Below are 22,643 nucleotides of genomic sequence, written 5' to 3' on the forward strand. Positions count from 1 at the left end.
TACTTGTGTATTCCAGACAAGGACTCATCAATTCAAGGGGCTACTCAGCTGGAAGTTTAAGCCAATATGATAGCTCCTTATGTTAGAAGTCCTGTCCAGGACAGGCAGCTCAGGGTGAGGGGAACCAAAGGCTGAGCTGCAATGAATGCTCTTCAGCTGTAGTCACAACCAGCATCTTATCCTTAATGTTAAAAGTAGCAATGTATGATCCACACAAAGATCACTGCTTTAATTTCAATATATATAGTATTCTATATTGAAAATAACAATTTACCCACTGTTGCCACATTGGTACAGCTGATACACTAGTTATATCCTATCTCCCAGATTTCTGGGAACTGTAGGCAAATGTTGATTTTAAAATGGCAGTCATTTGGGTGAAATTCAACACACTGTTGAGATCGCTACAATGTCTATGGACTATTTAAGTTCCATTTATATACTCAAAATAAGGCATAAGACTGATGTGATGTGTAGAAATGGGTGATTTTCACCCATTAAGTGTATAATCTATTATAATGTTCCCTTTGATAAAACACAACTGATTTTCTTTCCGTAATAAAATATTATGGGCCACATACACTGCTGGCATCAGCCAGGGTTGCCCCACGGAAATCAGTGGTGCTACACTGATTTAAATCAGCTGTAGATCTGGCAGTCTGTTAGTAGGCACAATACTAATTGCACACACTCATTTCTGCACCCTCATAAATGATCTTCTTTTCTGACTCAAAGGTGTGAAGTGGGTACTGAAAACTGGATCCAGTGCAATGATGCTCCAGTAAAAATCTGCAAATACCCTGTAACCGGACTATTTGAGGGACGATCTTACATATTCCGTGTGAGAGCGGTGAACAAGGCAGGTATCAGCAGACCATCTAGAATATCTGAAGCAGTTGCAGCTCTTGATCCTGTTGACCTGGACAGATTACAAAGTAGGTAACCTAACAACTAAGAATCTGTTCCACATTTACACTGTAATATTATAAAGAAAGGTTATATTTTCTGGTTCTATTAGGCATGTAGCCAATTGGGCAGCACTAATCTCTTCATTTCAGAGCTGGTTTTCAATTTCTATTCTTTTCCTGAACTCCTCTACTTGCTAATTATAATGAAGGCATGACCTCTGTGACAGCAAGGTCCATACAGGTGACTCATCAAGAGTCAAAAGGTGCCAGTTCATTTACATATACTTGCAAAATTTGTAACTAGAAAAGGGATGCTTCAGGCATAATGGGTAATATTTTCAAACGCACACAGGCCAGATTTCGAAAGGTATTTAGAAATTGTTCTACTTTATTTTGAAACGTATAAGGGCCAGATTTTGGAAAGTATTTAGTGCCTAAATATTAGCTTTACAAACCTGGCCTTATATCTCATTCCAAAGGTGGTGTGTTGCCGATTGGATCAGCATTTTTAATATCTTTAAAAGTCAAAGTTATTTTTGAAAATAATACTCAATATGTCTGTGGTAGCTGAATGAAATTTGCTTGTTGTTTGAATTCATTCTCAGTAAAATCCTGCAGTAGTTACAGGAGGAGGCAAGTCATTGGCTTCATATTGCTCCCCTATTATCACACTGTGAGTACTCCTTTGTCTCACACATTTCTGGTTTGTAAGGGAACATTGTCAGTGCTGCTCCAGGTATAGGTCATGGTGCCACCTGGAGAGTAGTTAGATCAGCATTCCGTTGGCTGAAATTTAGCACTATGCAAAAGGGTCAGCACAAAGGTTATGGATTTCTGACAACTTACTTAAGTTCTGTTTTGTACTGGCTTTCTGTCCAAGGGTGAATTTCATCCCTTATGAAGACCAAACATTCACTTGTTCTTTGTAATATGCTATGCATCACTCACATTCATGACCAGCATTGATTCTATCCATTAAGAATATAATCCCTTGTTTTTCAGTTAATCTTTAGATAGTCCTTTATTACTCCTGAATGAGTACTAGTCAGTGTGAGTAAAGGTGGCAGAATCGGTGTGTAACAATCAATGAGAAGGCACATGTACAAAGCACTCATACCAGATTTGAGACAGCAGTCACTACACAAGACTGTGCATCAGAAAAGAGATGCAAAACTACACAAAAGTGGAGATATAGAAAAATGTTCATGGGCAATGATAAAAGATAATCTCCATAATTTGTAAATATACTACATTTGCACGGGGAACTAACTGTAAATGAATGTTTTGGTCTACAGCTGTTCATCTGGATGGAGGCAAAGAAATTGTAATATATCAGGATGACCTGGAAGGTATGTAGCTCTACCATGATTTCATTTCATCTGTTGATATTCAAGGAATCTAAGATTATAATTAGAAACATGACATATTGAAAAAATAATCCACCTAGTGAGCCAACTCATAATAGAATTAAATAAATGGAGATATTTAGGAGTGCAAGTCTAAGACAAGATCAACAAAGGCAAACTTCTCATTCCAATGAATTTACTACAGAACCCAAACCACCAAAAAAGAAAATCAACCTTTTGTTGGTGGCTTCTAACTCAGAAGATGAAAATGAAGGTGTATTGGTCCACACCTGTCTGCTGTAACTTTTAGGGACACATCTAGACTGTAAGCTTCTGTCAAAAGAAGTTTTTCTGGAAGAGATATTCCAGAAAAACTTTTTTCGAAAGAGAGGGTCTACATAGCAAAAGCACGACGAAAAAGTGATCTGCTTTTTCGAAAGATAGTGTCCACATTGACTGGACGCTATCTCGCATTTCAGTTGTGATTGCTGTGGACAGAGTGGCCACCAGGGCACCTGTGCTTTTTCCTAGGTGGCCTCTTCTTTCAAAAAAAACCACTCTCTTCTGCGTCCACATGTGCTTTTTTCCAAAAAGGCTTTTTTTGGAAAAAGGCTTCTTCATCATAGAAAGAGGTTTACCTCTGTGGGGAAAACCCCTCAACTTTCTGTCAAAAGAACACAATAGCAGAAAAATTGCTGTTTTTTTGGGAAAAACTCTGCAGTGTAGACATACCCCAGGTGACACTGTAAATAAGAAGAAGGCAGTATTGTCTCCTGTAAATGTAAATACACTTGTTTGTCTTAGCAATTGGTTGAACAAGAAGTAGGACTATGTGGACTTGTAGATTTTAAAATTTTACTTTGTTTTTGAATGCAATTATGTAATACAAATAATTCTATATTTGTAATTTGCATTTTCACAATAAGTAGATTGTGCTACAGAATTTATATGAGATAAATTGAGTAAATATTGTTTCTTCTGTTTTTTTAACAGAGAAAATATTTGTAATAAAAATAATAATATAAAGTTAGCACTATACACTTTGTATTCTGTGTTCTGATTGAACTGAATATATTTCAGAATGTAGAAAAACAATCAAATATTTATAGTAAATTTAAATTGGTATTCTATTATTGTTTAATAGTACAATTAAAATCGATTAACTAGATTTTTAAAAAGTCACAATTAATTTGTTTCATGTTAATCACTTGAGTTGCCTGTAATTAATTGACAGCCCTTATTGTTACACCAGATCACAGAATCAGAGGGCTTCGCTTATACTGGTTTTAAACTAGTGCAACTCTACTCAATTTATTTGAGAAATAATCTGCCCCAGAGTTTTGTATTTTTAATTTTGCAGGCACTAGCAATGACATTTGGATTTCTGAATATCTGATTGTGAGTGTTAGCCAGGAATATAACTATCGAAGGGTATGTCTACACTACAGAGTTAGTTCGAACTAACGGACGTTAGTTCGAACTAACTTTGATAGGTGCTACACTAGCGCTCGGCTAGTTCGAATTTAATTCGAACTAGTGGAGAGCTTAGTTCGAACTAGGAAAACCTCATTTTACGAGGATTAAGCCTAGTTCGAACTAGCTAGTTCGAATTAAGGGGTGTGTAGCCCCTTAATTCGAACTAGTGGGAGGCTAGCCCTCCCCAGGTTTCCCTGGTGGCCACTCTGGCCAACACCAGGGAAACTCTATTGCCCTCCTCCCGGCCCCGGAACCCTTAAAGGGGCACGGGCTGGCTACAGTGCCCGTGCCAGGTGCAAGCCTGCCAGCACCCAGCTAACAGACCCTGCACCTGGCACGGCTCGAGCCACCCACCCGATGCCCCCCAGCCCTCCCCCTCTTCCCGGGACCAGGCTGGCGGCTCCCGGGAGCTTGCCCAGGACCGCAAGAGGCGGGCACCTGCCTGGGCTAGTGCGGATATCGTGGACCTCGTCCACGATCTCCGCACTAGGCACAGGAAAGTAGCCGTCTAGGACAGGAGAGCTGCCAGCCTGGCCACCCAGGAGCAGGTGTGCATGAAAATCAAGGGGGTCCACTGAGACCCCCGACCCTGAGCCCTGAGCTTACTGTGGCCGTCCTGGGTCAGACCAAAGGTCCATCTAGCCCAGTAGCCTGTCTGCCAACAGAGGCCCACCCTAGGGACCCTGGAGGGGATGGACCGAAGACAGTGACCAAGCCATTTGTCTCGTACCATCCCTCTCCAGCTTTCCACAAACCTTGGGCAGGGACACCACTCCTACCCCCTGGCTAATAGCACTCCATGGACCCAACCTCCATCACTTGATCTCACTTCTCTTTAAACTCTGTTCTAGTTCTAGCCTTTATAGCCTCCTGCAGCAAGGAGTTCCACAGGTTGACTCTTTGCTTTGTGAAGAACAACTTTCTGTTACTAGTTTGAAGCCTGCTACCCATTCCTTTCCTTTGGTGTCCTCTAGTCCTTCTTTATGGGAACTAATGAAGAACTTTTCTGGATGGACCCTCTCCACCCAACTCCTGCTTTTAGAGACCTCTATCCTGTCCCCCCTCCGTCTCCTCTTTTCTAAGCTGAAAAGTCCCAGTCTCTTTAGCCTCTCTTCATATGGGACCTGTTCCCAACCCCTGAACATTGTAGTTGCCCTCCCCTCTCCCAGCCTCTCTCTTCCCCTCTCCCACCTCCTTTTCCCAGTCTCCCCCAGTTTTGTTCAATAAAGACAGATTCTATTTTTGAACACAATTGTCCTTTATTTTGTACATCAAGAAAAGGGGCTAGGGAAGGGTAAGTGGAAGGAGGTGAGGGAGGAATGGGGTACGAGCCCCCGATGGGGAGGACTGGGCTGGCTCTGCGGGCTTCTGGGGGTGGAAGCTCTCCTGCAGCCTCCCAATTGCCCCCTCTCCCCAGATGGCAGCCTGGGACAAGTGCAGCTGGTCTGATGTCCAAATGCTGTGATGTGCCCAGTGTGGGCACTCCGGGCACTCCAAGCCAGGACTGCTTTGCAAGCGGGGCACCCCTGAGAACTGTCTGTCTGGGGTGGGGGTCGGGTCCCTTTAAGCGCAGCCCTCGGCTAGCCTGAGACAGCATCTCCACGCTCTAAGTCCTCCTCTGATGCCCTCTCGGCACTGCTTCCAGCCATCCTTAAGCCCGGTTCAGGGTCCACTTAATGTGGACATGCTAGTTCAAATTAGCAAAATGCTATTTCGAACTAGTTTTTAGTTCTAGACGCGTTAGTTTGAATTAGCTTAGTTCGAATTAACTAATTCGAACTAAGTTATTTCGAATTAGTGCTGTAGTGTAGACGTACCCCAAATGCTATTAATTATAACCTAATTACTTAAATCTGCAAAATTGGAGGCCAGCTTTAAAAACGTGGTACCTTAGATCACAAAATTTATCCCTACCATTGTCGGATATTCTTGCAATCTGTAAACAGAGGTTGTTAGTTTTACCAGTTCAATATTACATAACAGATGATGTCAGCCTTGGAATTCTAAGGGGTGAATATTTATATAACACTGTATGAATTTAGCTATGTACTTTCCTGATGTTCATATCCTCTTGTCTCAATCCTTATAAATTGTGATGAAAATAGATCTCTTAGAGCTTAAAATAATTTTATTTATGAGACTTCAGCAAGTGTTATAAACTCAGCAGATCAATGTGTTGAATGCAAACAAATTAAAATACATTGCAAACAACAATAAATGATGACAATCGTTAGATGCAAACTTCAAAGCTTCTGATTTTGATTGGGGGAAAAAGTATCATAAAAGATACTTCAAGTATACTTAACAGACTCGTTTTTTCTCTCATTTCTAGTAATATTGCTCAGAGTCATCTAAATGTTTACTTTCATGATTAATATTGCCATCTGGAGAGACATTTTCTCTTGCTCTCTTTTTTAAATTCCAAATTGTAGGCATTTATCTATGCACTATGCTTGGACTTAGAAAAAGAAAATGTCATAAAATATGTTTAAAACCTACAAACAAAATCTCCCTTACACTGAATATTTTAATTCAGGGGGAGCAGGATGTTTATGGATGTCTGTTAAATTACCATTCCTGAACTTTTTGCCAGTTGGCATCTTATTCAGAGCCAGACAAATATAATATTGATAGGCCTTAGTCCTGCTCCTCATTACACCAGCATGTTATTCTATCAAGATAGATCTTAGTCTGACAATGACACTGAACTGTCCTAAAGCTGCCCTAAAAGGGCTGTTTAGTATTCCTTCAAGTGGGCACAGAGCTACACTGGCTCTTTGCCACCTTCCTTGAAGCCTTTTAGTGTGACAATGGAAAAAGTGTGAGGCCATGTCACTACTGCATGCCAACTGATCCCAGTAGGCATGATGGCTTGTGAAGAAAGGAACAAGATGGCTGTACACTTAATTTGCACTCCCCTGATCCTGAGCTTTTAGTGCTTTTTAAATTTACATTGGCTGGTGATACCATCCATATTGTAGAAGATATCATGAATACTTATTTTCTTCCCACTTTATTTTAAGCACCTTTTGTCTTTAGATTCTCCAGACTTTTGAGTGAATCCTCCTTGGGGGTTCAATTTTCTATAGTAACTGTTGGACTCATCAGTTTGATCAAACATCTCTCTTCTTTGCATATAGGGAATATGTTTTGCCAAGGCATTGGCACAGCAGATTAAATTAATTCAAACATGATCAAGGGAAAATCATGAGAGACACATGCTATGGAATATTTTATTTTGGTTGTGAAAATACCCTGTTAGTAATTTGCTTGCTTAGTACCTCAAAATAGAAATGATGCAAGCTATTAAACTGTAAAGTTGATATTCTAGCCCTTAATAGACTTTCAATGCACTGAGTTCAGAAAGATGAGCTGTAGCATAAATGCTGACCTGAGGTTAATCTGTGGTTTAACACTGACTCAGTTTATTACTCCTCCAGGCGATGTTCAGATTCCAGGACCTCCTACCAATGTACATGCTTCAGAAACCAGCAAAACATATGTTGTACTCAGCTGGGAGCCACCTGTTCCCCGTGGCAAAGAGCCATTAATGTATTTCATTGAGAAGGTACTGTACTGTATAGTTACATTGAGCTGTAAGGCATTTCATTGCCACATACAATTTAATTTAAATCATTTTCAGAGCTGCAAAATGAACAATAAAACTAGCTCTCAGTAAGGTCTCTCAGGACTTGAGTGTGTGACTTAAGAGAAGGCAGTGACAATAGAATATCTTATTATGTGATCTAATGGGTGTTGAAATTCAAGAGCCAGAAAAAATTGCCTCAGTGCTATTTTGTTACTGCTATAACAATGAAAACAGAAGTACAATGTACTTTAGCAGTTTAATGGAGAACATCACTGTAACCTTCTCTTCCTGCAGGGGTGGACTGGCACTCTGCAATCTGCCTTTATTAGGGGGTAGCTCATACTTTCCCTTCATAGAATCATAGAATACTAGGACTTCCTAGCAGCAAATCAGTGATTGAATAGTGGCTCACAGTTTGACCCCTTTCTCTATGGAGGAGTAATCTATGCTAGCCCCTTTCTTGGTGCAGTTTACCTCACCCACTCTCCTCCCTGCAGTGGCTGAACTACGCTAGTTTATACATTGGGGTGGGAGATGAACAAAAGCTCCACCCGTTCCTAATTCCTGCATGCTCACTCCCTGTCCCCTTGAGCAGGAGAAGATGTGACTGTCTGGTAGTGGCTGCTTTTCCTCCTGCTCCATTATCCATAATATAGGTAGTCTGTGCTGGTGAGCAAAGGAGGATCACCTGACCTCCACCATTTGTTTCTTCTGCTCCTGTTGTCTCACTGAAAAGCCTTCTTGGAGGAAATCCCATGATGAAGCTGACTTCCTCCATTACAAATTCAGTCTCTTCTTTCAGTTCTGCTATCTTCCTAAATCAACAGCTCGTCTTCTCAAACTTTAACTGAATTGAATGTCAAAAATCCATTTCCTAATGCCCCTTGTGCCCACTCTCATCCCCTTTCTTAACTATTTTGTTAATCTCTCACTATGCTTTGGCTTTTTCTCTTTATGATGCATGTGTGCTTTGTTCTCTCACATCTTAAAAAAAAAAAGATACTGGAATCCACTTGTCTCTCCAACTACCACCCCCATCTTTCTTCACCAGTTCATCCTTAAGATCAGAGAATATGCTGTTTACAATCACTGCCTGGAATTCCTCTCCAATTCCATGCTAAACCCTGTCCAACCTGGAATTTGCCTTTTAGACTCAATTGAAACTATCCTCATCAAGGTTTCTATTGATCTTTTCCTAGCTAAAGCTCAGAACCAGGACTCCATCCTCATCCTTCTTTGATCTGCCAGATGCCTTCAACAATATCCGTGCTCCTCCACTTGGAATATGTCCTACCTTGCCTTTTGTGACGTTGTCATTTCCTGATTCTCTTCCTACTTCTCTAATTGTATCTTAAACATCTCCTTTGGAGGATCCTTCTTATTTCCCTTCCAACTTTCTGTGGGGTTCCACAGGAATCCATCATTGATCCTTCTCTCAGCTTTCTCTGTTGCTTATTTTTGGGTAAGAGTGTTCACAAACACAATTTCAGATATCATCCCTATACTGTCAACTCTCAGGCTTACCTCTCCTCTCCAGACATGTCTCCCGTTGCCCAAAGCAAAATCTCAGCCTGCCTCTGACATCTCCTTGTGGATGTCCAGCCACCAGTTTAAACTAAACCTGGCTAAAAGAGAACTTCCAATCTTCTGTCTCAGCTTCTGTTCCACGGAGTCCTTGCTGCCTGTTTTTTCGATCACTGTGGACAACACTGCCATCCTGCCTGTCACTTAAACCTGTAACCAAAGCATCATCTTCAACTTCAAGTTCTCTAGGTCAGTGGTTCTCAATCTGTGGTCCATCACTATAATCAAGGGGGTCTGCCAATTTATATATGATTTAATTAGAGTTGAGCAGGGGATTGGACAATGACCCCCTGAGGTTTCTTCCAACACTAATCTTCTATGATTGGTCCCTCTCAGAGGCAATGTGGGAGAGGGCAAGATTATGTGGCCCCCCACCCTGCCAGATTTCTGCTTTCTATGGGAACCCATCAGGATGAGCTGCCACTGACTCTGACCCACAGGGTATTGGGTGCAGAAAAGGCTTTGGGCCACCTCTTGCCAGGACACAGAATGGTGAGGAGGGAGCAGCTGTGTGAGAAGGGAGAAAGCAGCAGAGCTGCTGGCTGCAATGCTAAGATCCCCATCCACTGCTATATTGGGCTGCTTCTCCTTCCTGGCTGCTGGCGCCCACTAAGGTAAGTCAGGGAGTGGGGGTGGTGCTCTATTCCCAAGCCTTCTCCCCCATGCAGACTGGTCCAGCCCCTACCCCTGAACATTCTTAAACAGTCACCTCTGGTTCCTGCCTTGCAACTATCAGATTCTGCCCATCAAGTCTGCCAGGAAAGAAAAGTGGGTTGCAGAGCCTCAGAGCCTGGCTGGGAGGAGTGACAGGGCCAGGGGAGGGTCAGAGAGCCACAGAGAGTCATTGACGCACAGACGGGTGCACAATCCTGAACCTGTGCCAACTGCCCTGCTACCATAACAGGAAGCACAGCATTGCTTTTCACCTCATGTGTGAGCCACCGATACCACCTCCCAGTTGCTCTTCTGGCACCCCCAAATTCCCCATCCAGCATCCTCCCAGTACATAGACACCCCTCCAACATCCCTTCAAATGCCCCCATATATTACTTAGAAATGCTGCAATTTATCATTAGTATCTGGTAAGCTGTCCATATTTTAATTGTTCACGTAGTTATCACAAATATTGCTATTGCGAAATTTCTATTACAATAACATGAAAGAAAGAAACTGTGAGTGTCAAAATCATGAGAGGTGAGTTGGGGATTCCAGGGGGTCCCTGGGATAAATCTGATTGAGAATCACTGATCTAGAGCATCACATCCAAACTGTTTACATCTTGCAGATTTTTTTACTGCATAACATCTCTAAGATATAGCATTTGCTATCCATCTGCTCTGCTAAAACTCCCACTGAAGGTCTCATCTTGAATCTCAATTATCACAGTATATCTTTTTTTCCTCTGCCCTTGCAAAATACAGTCTTGCCCTCCATGTATTCATTTGGAATACTAATGTAAAGATCATTTCCCTAGCCCTTTGATTTGACTAAGCCTTGCCTCTGGGTGACTCCACTGGCTGTTCCTTCTCTTTTTTATTTAACATATAAGCTGCTTGTCTTCATTTGCAACACTTTTCACAGCCTGTCTCCTCCCCATCTCTCATCGCTCATTTGCTATTGAGATGTCAGTTCTCACTGTGGATTGGCCAGTCATGCCAGCTTCCATCACCCATTTGTTAACTATTCAAACACGCAACTTCATGTTTTCTCTTATGCTGTCCCTCATGCTTTGGAAAATCTCCACATAATTAGAGTCAGTGTGGGTGGTGAGCATATCTTCCCCTGGCAGGAAACTAGCTCCTTGTCTCACTTTGTCTGCCTGCAGTCTGCCACTTTTCCTCCCCAGGTCTCATCTTCTCCTTGCTCAGTCTCCTCACCATGTTCCTCTTCTCCTTGCCCTCCATGAGGTGCTTGCCAGTCATATCCCTCTTCTCTTCCCTCTCCTCCCTTGCCACGTGCCGTGTCCCTCCTCTCTTCCTTGTCCCTTTTCCCTTGGAAGGATTGCCCACTTTCAGGAACAAGGCAATGGTGGGGCAGGGGGATTTTCAGGGATGGAGGAGACGAGGTATATAAGCAAGTGGTGCTGACTCTGGAGAGGAGGGTTGAGTAAAGATACTCAGCCAGGCAGTGGTAGGTGGTGGGCGCATGCAGGAACAGGTGCAAGCAGAGCACAAGCAGGGCTACCATAAGTATGAAAAATATAGGTGCAGGGGGTTCTGAAGCACCTCCAGGTTTTGCACCCAGCTGCCCTATGTGCAGGGGCTAGCCCCACTGTTGACTATCCGTGGGCTTTGCCAGCTCCAGGTCCCAACCTCCGGGCAGCCGCTGTGTCTCTGGGTTCCCACTGGCCCCACTGGCTTTGCTATCCCCCTGGAGTCCTGGTATCTACAGGCCTGGCGGCTCTGCCAACCCTTGGGGTCCTGCTACAGGCTTGGTCTCTCTGTACACATTGGTTGTCCTTTTCCTTATACCTGGATTGTAAATTATGCAAATTAAAAGAATATGAATAGTAAATTTAAAAAACCCCTTAATGCCATAGTGTACCTACAATATTGCTATAAATGTTCACATGATAATTTTCATATACACAAGATTTACTGAAAAGGCTTTACAAGTACAGAGACAATGAACTTGTTTAGACATAAGGATATCAGACCAATGAGCAATTCATTAAATACAAAACTTACTAAAGGAAAGCAAGGCTGAGAAGTAAAAAGTTAATAGAATAAGTTTTCTTTATATAAATGAATGCCCAACCCCGCAAATCCTTTCTCATGTGAATATTTCTTACTTACATGAGAAATCCATTCATTGCAAATAAGAAGCTTTATTCTTTACATAGGATAGACTATTAGGTTAGGGTATGTCTACACTACAAAGTTAGTTCAAACTAACGGACGTTAGTTCGAGCTAACTTTCATAGGCGCTACACTAGTGCTCCGTTAGTTCGAACTAGGTAATCCTCATTCCACGAGGATTAAGCCTAGTTCAAACAAGCTAGTTTGAATTAAGGGGTGTGTAGCCCCTTAATTCGAACTAGTGGGAGGCTAGCCCTCCCCAGGTTTCCCTGGTGGCCACTCTGGCCAATACCAGGGAAACTCTACTGCCCCCCTCCCGGCCCCGGACCCCTTAAAGGGGCACGGGCTGGCTACGGTGCCCGTGCCAGGTGCAAGCCTGCCAGCACCCAGCCAGCAGACCCTGCACCTGGCACGGATCGAGCCACCCACCCGATGCCCCCCAGCCCTCCCCCTCTTCCCGGGACCAGGCTGGCGGCTCCCAGGAGCTTGCCCAGAACCGCAAGAGGCAGGCACCCACCTGGGCTAGTGCAGACATCGTGGACCTCATCCACGATCTCCGCACTAGGCACAGGAAAGTGGCCAGCTTGGGCAGGATAGCTGCCAGCCTGGCCACCCAGGAGCAGGTGTGCAAGAGAATCAAGGGGGTCCACTGAGACCCCCGACCCTGAGCCCTGAGCTTACAATGGCCGTACTGGGTCAGACCAAAGGTCCATCTAGCCCAGTAGCCTGTTTGCCGACAGCGGCCAACCCTAGGGACCCTGGAGGGGATGGACCGAAGACAGTGACCAAGCCATTTGTCTTGTGCCATCCCTCTCCAGCCTTCCACAAACCTTGGGCAGGGACACCACTCCTACCTCCTGGCTAATACCACTCCATGGACCCAACCTCCATGACTTGATCTCACTTCCCTTTAAACTCTGTTCTAGTTCTAGCTTTCACAGCCTCCTGCAGCAAGGAGTTCCACAGATTGACTCTTTGCTTTGTGAAGAACAACTTTCTGTTACTAGTTTGAAGCCTGCTACCCATTCCTTTCCTTTGGTGTCCTCTAGTCCTTCTTTATTGGAACTAATGAAGAACTTTTCTGTATGCACCGTCTCCACCCAACTCCTGCTTTTAGAGACCTCTATCCTGTCCCCCCTCAATCTCCTCTTTTCTAAGCTGAAAAGTCCCAGTCTCTTTAGCCTCTCTTCATATGGGACCTGTTCCCAATCCCTGATCATTTTAGTTGCCCTCCCCTCTCCCAGCCTCTCTCTTCCCCTCTCCCACCTCCTTTTTCCAGTCTCCCCCAGTTTTGTTCAATAAAGACAGATTCCATTTTGGAAGACACGTTATCTTTATTTTGTACATCAAGAAGAGGGGCTAGGGAAGGGTAAGTGGAAGGAGGTGAGGGTGGAATGGGGTACGAGCCCCCGATGGGGAGGACTGGGCTGGCTCTGTGGTCTTCTGGGGGTGGAAGCTCTCCTGCAGCCCCCCAATTGCCCCCTCTCCCCAGATGGTAGCCTGTGGCAAGTGCAGCCGGGCTGATGGCCGAATGCTGTGATGTGCCCAGTGTGGGCACTCAGGGCACTCCAAGCCAGGACTGCCAAGACCTTTTAAGCACAGCCCTCGGCTAGCCTGAGACAGCATCTCCACGCTTAAGTCCTCCTCTGATGCCCTGCCGGCACTGCTTCCGGCCATCTTTAACCCCGTTTCAGGGTCCACTTAATGTGGACGCACTAGTTCGAATTAGCAAAACGCTAATTCGAACTAGTTTTTAGTTCTAGATGTGTTAGTTCGAATTAGCGGTGTAGTGTAGACATACCCTTAGATACTTCAATCTTAAAATGTATACATGTTTAAAATTCAGCAGTGATACATGAAAAATATAGATATCTTTAAAATTCAACTTTTATAATCAAGAGTGAAAAAGAATGTTTAAATGTCTAAGGAAACACAAAACCAAGGTGGGTTTGTCCCAGCTATATGTCTATAGGAAAGAGCAGTATCTGCTTCCCCTACCCCTGCTCCCTGCACAAGAAATGCAGAGATAGATTAAATCCAGCCACAGTAATATTTGAAAAAAATCTATAAGAAATATCTATATTTTAAGTTATAACTCAATATAAAATGGAACATTGATTTTTGTCTTGTCTGTCACACTGAAGCATGCACAATTGAATTCTTTCAAGTCAAGGCTCAATACTAACATATCAAACATGCAGCATAATAGCATTCTTTCCATATTTCACATCTTTTTTATTAAAGAAAAAACTGAACAATACTCTTTTTCCCCCTATTGAGAACAATGTTCCAGTGGAGTAACCACCAAAGAGATTTAAAAAAATGGATTTGGGATATTTTATCTTTTTTATGAAAGTGCCCATTATATGCAAGGTGCTTTCCAAACATTCATAAATGACTATTTAGGCTTCAAGAGGCTTACAATCTAAGTGGTTTTTCTTCTTAAAACTTCTATAGATATAATCTCATGAAAAATTCACATTTATGCCCCTACTTTTGTGTGTCCTAAGGCGGTTTTACTCAAGCTGTCTCCTGGACAATTCAGTTTTCCTAAAGCCACTAAAATAATCTATGGCTCAGTTTATTCTGAGTCAGCAATTTATTTTAAGAAACTAATAAAAAAGAGTTCTTGAGTACTTGCTTCCCAGAGCTTTGTCTGGGCTCTCTTCCATATGCTATAAAGAGAGTTGTTGAGCTTGTCACAGTTCACGGCAACTGTGTTCCCCGAATGGTCCACCGAGGACACCTACTCTCAGGCTTCTGGTCCCTTAGCTGCTAACTCTCTTGGGCAGAACCTTGCACTACTCTCTCCTGAGCAGAGTATTTCCAGGCTGAACAGGTCTCTGCTGACATGGTGAATTCCCCAGCTGCATCAGGCCTACTCTGTTTTTCTCCTCAGAGGCTATGTAAACTTAACTGTGGGTGATTACATTTATCACACAGCTCTTTCTAAGGAGGCATATGTATGCTTAAGGTAAAGGCATTACAGAGAAAACATTACAAACTATAAAAGAACTGACTGGCATGCTAATGAGCTTACCAAAGATCACCACAACTCCACCAAGGGCTTGGATCAATGTCAGACCTTCCAACTCTTTCTCTTGGATGGAAAGTTCTGTCCATTTGCTGGATCAGAAAGAAGACCCTGAGTCAGTTTAAATTCCAGATAATTGAGCCAAATACTCCTATCTTTGTTTGCTGGTCTCTGGACAACTTCAGTGTGAACCAGAATACACAAATCTCTCCAAGTGGTGGTACCTCTTGCGAAGTGTTGCAACCTGGCTGAATTTGCCAAATTATGACCACTGCCCTTAGTTCCCAGAGGATCTCTTTCCTCTGGATCACAATGATATAAACTTAATACAGTAAGGTCTAACTCGATGCAATAAAGTCTGTCCAGCATATTATAGGAAATTGCCGCCTCTATCAAGGAACTCACTTAACATTCTACTGAATTCTTCAAAACTAATTTGCTCATTTTGTGAAAGTCTAGAAGGGTTTAATTATTACCTGACTCTATAGAGTGTATAAAGGTGTGGTAGGAAGTAAAAAATCTCCCAGTCCTTCTATAGGTTCTCTATTGTGGTCACTTGCATTGCAGCTGAGTTCTGGGTGCTCAAGTAATTGTTGGGGCAACACTAGAGATGATATTGGCTTGCCTTTGCCTCCCTCTTTCCCTTGGCCAGCTGAGATGCATGGCAATGCAGGTTTCATGTTACATTCCATACGAGATGTCACTATTTCTCCCAGTGTATCAGGAGGAGAGGCTTAGAGAAATTATTTTTCTCTGATAGGCACAATGCCTCTCAATACTCCTCTTGGGACTATATACTCATGCCTTATTCCCTACTCTGGACATTCAAATAGTGCAATCTAGTCCTTAACTAAAGAACTGAGATACCATTGTGTTTTGCATAATATAATTGGCTAGATAGGTAAGCAGACACAGAGAGACTGTTAGAACAATTCAAGTAAGTATGTGTATGAGTATGAGCCATTCCAAAACTATTGTTTTAATTTCTTACATTAGATTAACAAATGTAGCCAACACGCCCACTTTATTTAACAATTCTGAAGTAATTATCACCTCTATTTTTTGATAGTCTATGGTTGGCAGTGGAAGCTGGCAAAGGGTCAATGCTCAGGTTGCAGTGAGATCTCCTCGCTATGCAGTATTTGATCTTGCAGAAGGAAAATCTTATGTTTTTCGAGTCTTGTCAGCAAACAAGCATGGTATTAGTGATCCTTCTGAAATAACACCACCAATTCAAGCACAGGAGACCATTGGTAAGACAACATGGTGTATATCACTGATTCTTTTACAAATACACATAAACTATGCTTTAAAAAAAAGTGTGTATGACAATCAAATTGAATTGTATATACAATGGCATTGTAGCATTCAGATTTCTGTGCAGCTGTTGCATTTCCTTTTGTTGAGTAATGGAAATGTTCAGATGTTAAATTAATTTCAGTTGGTCATTCTTCACTGGTGCTTTATTAATGTGACTTTTTACAAAAGCAGGACTAGATGTTCTGGCCAGACTCCAGATTAGGTAATTATAAACTACCTACATTTCCCTGTAGTTTCAGTTAGATAAAATAGCCTTTCCTAATAACCTCACTGAGGATTGTTGCTGCTGCAGAATTATAATTTTTCACAGGTGACTGCTTTTCAGTAATAGTTAAAAATGTATATACACATACAGTGACTCTTTTCCAAAATTCACCTAAATTATATACTTACAGCCTACATTTACATATGCAAATGAGTATTATGGGGAGCAGTTACCTACTTTGTGTTCAAACATGTGGCTGCATATTCAATTTAACAGTGGTCATACATAGAATGCACCAGCTGCCACATTATGAAACTCAGTTATCAGTATTTCATTATTTTTAAGAAAGAATAAGAAATTACCATAATATTTGATATGGCACAATATAGTAAATGCTATAGATAATGACTTATGAGCCAATGTTTTAAATACTCAGTCCATCAGCTATATAGTAATTTGAAATCATTCAGGAGAAATAACAATTTTTTCTGTTTGTGCTTCTAAAGTAGTTTCCATTCATACCTCAATAATAAATATAAATTATTTAAAAGCTTCAGAGGGGTATTTAAATTGTTTCCTTGCCATTACAGTGACCTTGGGCCCTGGTCACCTTAGTCCTCTTCATTTATTGCTTATGGCACAAAGTAGCTAAGTGTCCTGTGAGCTGTAATACTATGGTCTAATTTTGGTTACTGAGTTTCATGTGTTGATGTTGGGTGGTTTTGGTGGCCTCTGATATACAGGTCCCTTCTGGCCTTAAACACTGACTCTAAATCATACAACATTCTATTAAATTAGACAAAAAAAAGACTTGATTTATTTTATCCCACCCCACCTTGAAAATACTGAAGATGGCACAGTTATATTTTGGGGCAGGAAGGGAAAGATCAGTCACACTAGAAACCGCTGAACCTGACACAGTGACAGTTTGGAACAGGAAGTGAAAGATACCATTTCAGTTGAAATGTAAAAACATTTTAAGTAGGCAGAATTTAAGTACCTGAGCTGGGAACTGAGGTTAACTTTCCTACCATTCAAATTACAGTACTTTGTAAATGTAATGTATTATCTATATATTAAATACTAAGGGTATGTCTACACTTGCCCCCTACTTCGAACGAGGGGGGCAAATGAAGCATACCAAAGTTGCTAATGAAGAACAGGATTTAAATATCCCACGCTTGATTAGCATATTCGTGGCCGGTCGCAATTTTAAAATGCCGGTAACCCAAAATTAATTTGTCGTGTGTAGAGATGCGGTAGTCTGATCCAAAAACCCTCCAATGAGTAACAGTTAATTTGAGGGACGGGTTTTTGGATCGGACTACCGCGTCTACACGCAGCGAGTTAATTCGGACTACCGGCATTTTAAAATGGTCACCAGCCGCGAATATGCTAATATGCTTCATTAGCAACTTCGGTATGCTTCATTTGCCTTCTTAGTTCGAACTAGGGGGCAAGTGTAGACATATCCTAACAGAGCACAAATTGTGTCCATTTTCCTCCTTTAGTTTTGTGCTGCTCACTACAGTTCTGGCTACAGTCACTTCAACCTCTTACTTGTATAGTTATTCACTGCTGGATTAAATTTTCTCTTATGCACAAGCTCCGTGCACTATTTATGTCCCATGTAAATCTTATTTTGAGGTCTTAAATGGGAGTTACACGGTGCATAGACCTTGTGCAGACCTTCAGCCACTCCTACAGGTTTTAAGTGTATCCATATTCAAGAGACCATCCCTATTTAACAAAGTTCAGTTAAGCACTTGCTTAACTTCAAGCATGCCCTTAATTGCTATAATGAATAGCAATGCGTTCCTGAACCTTATCAGTTGTCTTGAAAGTAGTTTTTCCTACTGTCTTTGTCTCTTGTAGTCTTTGTACTTTGGATATTTCATTTGCTTCTGATAGGTTCAATAATAACATAGTGGTGAATTTAAAACATTTCTACTGAGTTAAGAGATACTGGCATTTATTGTGAGGGCAAGGGTTCATTCCCATACTTAGAGACTCCTTTGAACAGAAGAAACTGTTATAAGTGACACTACTTTATAAATGTTAAGTATAATCAATAATGGCATATGTGATAGGAATAGACATACGAATTACTTACAGTGCAGGAAGCATGCCAATGTGTTATATAACAAAATGAATAGGAAAAAATAAAAGGCACAGCTAGTCAGATCTAAATACTGGAAAGCATACAATGCTGTATATACCTGAATTAATCACTATTTATATTATCCATTACTATAAACCTAGTGAACCTTTTTGGTCTCTCTTTTGCATAGATATCCCATCTGCCCCTGGTCGTGTACTGGCAACAAGAAATACAAAAACATCAGTTGTAGTACAGTGGGACAAGCCAAAGCATGAAGAAGATCTGTTTGGCTACTACATTGACTCTTCTGTGGTTGGAACAAACCATTGGGAACCCTGCAATCATAAGCCTATTAAATATAATAGGTACTGGTCATACCTCTGTGCATCCAGTTATTTTGAAATCTATTGCATATTAATGTACTATACAGAGCTGATTGAAAACTTTCTAACAAAACTCTTTATATGAAAAATGACTATTTCATAGACATGGAAGTTTTTTATGGGAAATGTCCATCTTTGATGATCCTTTTCAGATTTTTATCAAGCAACCCAGAACTTGAAAACTGAAAAAAAAATTCAGATGCCTGAGCAAAAATTATTCATTTTCACTGACTTTTTCCTTAGAGGGAAAAGGCATTTCTGATAATCTGTAATAATATATCCCAATCATCTCTCAGAAACCTATGTCCATCCCACCTATACTTAGTGGCTTTTGCCTTTGGAGACTCCAAAAACACCATTTTTAAGGGCCCTTTTAAGGCTGACTGTTATACCCAGACTCCCATTTATGGAAGCAGTCTGCTGGAAAATGTATCTAGTTTTCTGCCCCTCATGAGTGTAACACTAATTCCCTCCCTTTGTTTCTCGCCATTGGTTGACTTCTTTGTGAAAGTAATCTCTGACAATTACCACTAGAGTTCCTCCAGGCAGGCTTTTTAAAATTAGGATCATTCACCAACTGCAAAGCCTGTCCATGTTAATTATAGCACACCTGTATACTGATCTATTGTATATTGTAAACTATTAATCAATGGCAGTGACTTTGTATTCTTTGACATCCTTTGATCATCTCATCAAGAACTTGCCTATTAATGAAAATGGGATTGTTTCTTGTGGATGTGATTATAGGGATGGAAACACCATGAAGGAAAGAACCATATCCTACATCTAGCCATATACTGTGACGTCCCATTGTACATATTAGAGCTTGTACAGTAGCATCAACAGCCCCTAACCAAGACTGGGATCCTATTGTGTTAACCAATGTACAAACACATAGGCTGTGTCCAGACTCAGGGTTTTTTTCGGGAAAAGTAGCCTTTTTCCAAAAAAACTTCCCCTGCGTCCAGACTCAAGCCGCGTTCTTTTGAAATTAAATCGAAAGAACGCGGCTTTTCTTTCGATGGCGGTAAACCTCATTTCACGAGGAAGAACGCCTTCTTTCGAAAGTTCCTCTTTCGAAAGAAGGCGTTCTTCAATGTAAATAGGGCTTCTTCAAAAGAGAGCATCCAGACTCACTGGATGCTTTCTTTCGAAAAAGCAAGCCGCTTTTTTGAAAGTTCAACGTGCAGTCTAGACGCTCTCTTTCGAAAGAGGCTCTTTCGAAAGTATCTTTCGAAAGAGCCTCTTTCGAAAAAGGCTTGCAGTCTAGACATAGCCATAGTGAGAGTCCCTTCCACAAATTTAAAAAAAATACCATGAACTTTCATGGGCACAACCCACTTCTTCAGATGAATGGATACTATCTATATTTTTCTGTTGGGCTACGTCTACACTGGCCCCTTTTCCGGAAGGGGCATGTAAATTTCACGAGTCGTCGTAGGGAAATCCGCGGGGGATTTAAATATCCCCCGCGGCATTTAAATGAAAATGTCCGCCGCTTTTTTCCCGCTTTTAAAAAAGCCGGAAAAGAGCGTCTAGACTGGCCCCGATCCTCCGGAAAAAGTGCCCTTTTCCGGAGGGTCTTATTCCTACTTTGAAGTAGGACCCTCCGGAAAAGGGCACTTTTTCCGGAGGATCGGGGCCAGTCTAGACGCTCTTTTCCGGCTTTTTTAAAAGCCGGAAAAAAGCGGCGGACATTTTTATTTAAATGCCGCGGGGGATATTTAAATCCCCCGCGGATTTCCCTACGACGACTTGTGAAATTTACATGCCCTTTCCGGAAAAGGGGCCAGTGTAGACGTAGCCTTAGTCTATAAGGCTGTGTCTAGACTGCAGGGTTTTTTTCAGAAAAAGTAGCCTTTTTTCAAAAAATCTTCACCTGCGTCTAGACTATAGCCGCGTTCTTTCGAAATTAAATCGAAAGAATGTGTTTTTTCTTTCGACGGCGGTACTCCTCATTTCATGAGGAATAACGGCTTTTTTGAAAGAGCTCTTTCGAAAAAAGGTGCTATGTAATGCAAACTGTGCTTTTTCGAAAGAGAGCATCCAGACTGCCTGAGTGCTCTCTTTCGAAAAAGCGGCTTGCTTTTTGAAAGTACTGGTTGCAGTCTAGATGCTCTCTTTCGAAAGAGGCTTGCAGTCAAGACGTAGCCTAAGGTGCTACATGTCATTTTTTAAGGTTTTTAAAGTTACAGACCAACACGGCTACCCCTCTGAGCCATCCATAAATGGTTTACAGTCTAATTAGACAAAGTTAGGAGTGGAGATAGCCCCAGAGTGTGTTGCTTGAGGTAACACAACAGGGAAATGACAGAACCAGGCATAGAATCCATATCTCCTGAGTCCCAACACACTAGCCCTTCCACTGCATGCTACTGCATCACACTCATACATAGTGTTGTGTTTTTAAATAGACTGTGTCCCACTTTGTAAAGCACTCAAGGTGCTGAACTCATTACAATGCTACTGATACCAAGACTTTTCAGTGAACATTAAATTGTGGAGCCTCAACAGACTCTTGAAAAAACAGAAATCTATTTTTTTTAAAAAACCAGGTTTGTGGTTCACAGTCTGACAACTGGAGAGAATTACATCTTCCGTGTGAAAGCTGCCAATGCTGTGGGCATCAGCGAAAATTCTCAAGAGTCTGAACCTATCACAGTACAAGCAGCCCTCAGTGAGTGCTCTGTTTTGCCTTTCTCTCAGGGGTTAAAATTTTGATAAGAACTAGCACCTATTGTCTCATTTAGAATAATCCTTTTCAGGCATGGAACATCTGTCTGTGTTAAAGTTCATTATGCATTTGGCTACTGTGCAAAGGAAAGACAGAGCAAAAAAGAAAATAAAAGTTTTTCTATGGAAGACAATTTAGAAATATAGGGCCAGATTCACGCCTGTGCCATGGGTGCTTTGTATTGCTAAACTAGCCTGTGACCTATGTCTAATACTCATTTAGGGCAAATCAGCCTACTAGTCAGTCTGGTCCCCCAAGAAGAGTTTTGGGTATTGCAGGGTTACACCCAACAGAAAATTGTTTGACTGATCTAACAACCAGAGGAAAAACCTCTTCTGTCCATCACTAACAGCATTGGACACTTTCTATTTAGCCATTTATCATTTATGTATTTATTTATGAGCATCACCAAACCACTATCACAGTCATATGCAGGAAGTATATTTACAACTTTTCCTAATCCTCAGCCCTTTCTCCTGAAAGAGAAAGAACTCTCACCATCCTGAGATCCTTCTTCCTCTGGCTTTGCAAGCCCTTTCCTTTGTACGTGAGTGCTTTCAAGTAGCTTCCTTTCCTTGTGGGATAATTATTTCCTTAGCTCATAAACTCTCAGTCTGTGTAGGCAGTTAAGTACTTTCCTACTCCATCAGGTCTTTCCTGCTGCAGCAGCTAATGAATACTTAAGTGATCAGAGTGCTGGATCAACTACTGTCTGTCACAGAGTAGTAGGTTTGAGAAAACTCAGGTTTCTCTTTAATACAAAATATATCTGGGAAGAGCCATGTCTTCTAGTGTTATACAAACAAAGCCCCAATTTAAGCAATCTATTTCTTCCCTTGGTTGCATGTACATGGCTCTATTGGCTTCAACAGGCATCATCCTTGCTAATAGGAGAGCACAATTCCTATTTGGCCCAGAATGCACACACACAGGTGAACAGTAATCTTTATTTCTGATCTGCCTTTGATCCCCCAATTGCATCCACAGCCTTGAGATTTGAATGAAAAGTTTAAAAAAATCTTGCCCTTGAGAGATCAGTTTGATTAATAGTGTATTCTTTCCATAAGAATAACTTTCAATTTAATATTTGAACATGTTCTCTTTCAGAGTTATACAGGAGGGACAATCAATGTTGATTTCAGAAATAATGTTTTAAAAATTTGCA

The 22,643-nt window shown here is 41.6% G+C and overlaps 1 protein-coding gene across 1 annotated transcript in view; it reads left to right on the top strand.

Moving 5' to 3' along the window:
* Positions 1–22,643, top strand: part of MYOM2 (myomesin 2) — a 106,257-nt gene that overhangs the window by 37,973 nt on the left and 45,641 nt on the right. The window contains exons 12-17 of the mRNA XM_006137769.4: positions 736–935; positions 2,204–2,257; positions 7,171–7,298; positions 15,805–15,988; positions 18,552–18,726; positions 21,300–21,421. Coding sequence (XP_006137831.2) covers positions 736–935; positions 2,204–2,257; positions 7,171–7,298; positions 15,805–15,988; positions 18,552–18,726; positions 21,300–21,421 — 863 coding nt within the window. The remainder of the gene's footprint in view (positions 1–735; positions 936–2,203; positions 2,258–7,170; positions 7,299–15,804; positions 15,989–18,551; positions 18,727–21,299; positions 21,422–22,643) is intronic.

The sequence above is a fragment of the Pelodiscus sinensis genome, chromosome 3, assembly GCF_049634645.1.
Source record: "Pelodiscus sinensis isolate JC-2024 chromosome 3, ASM4963464v1, whole genome shotgun sequence".
Classification (NCBI taxonomy): domain Eukaryota; kingdom Metazoa; phylum Chordata; order Testudines; family Trionychidae; genus Pelodiscus; species Pelodiscus sinensis.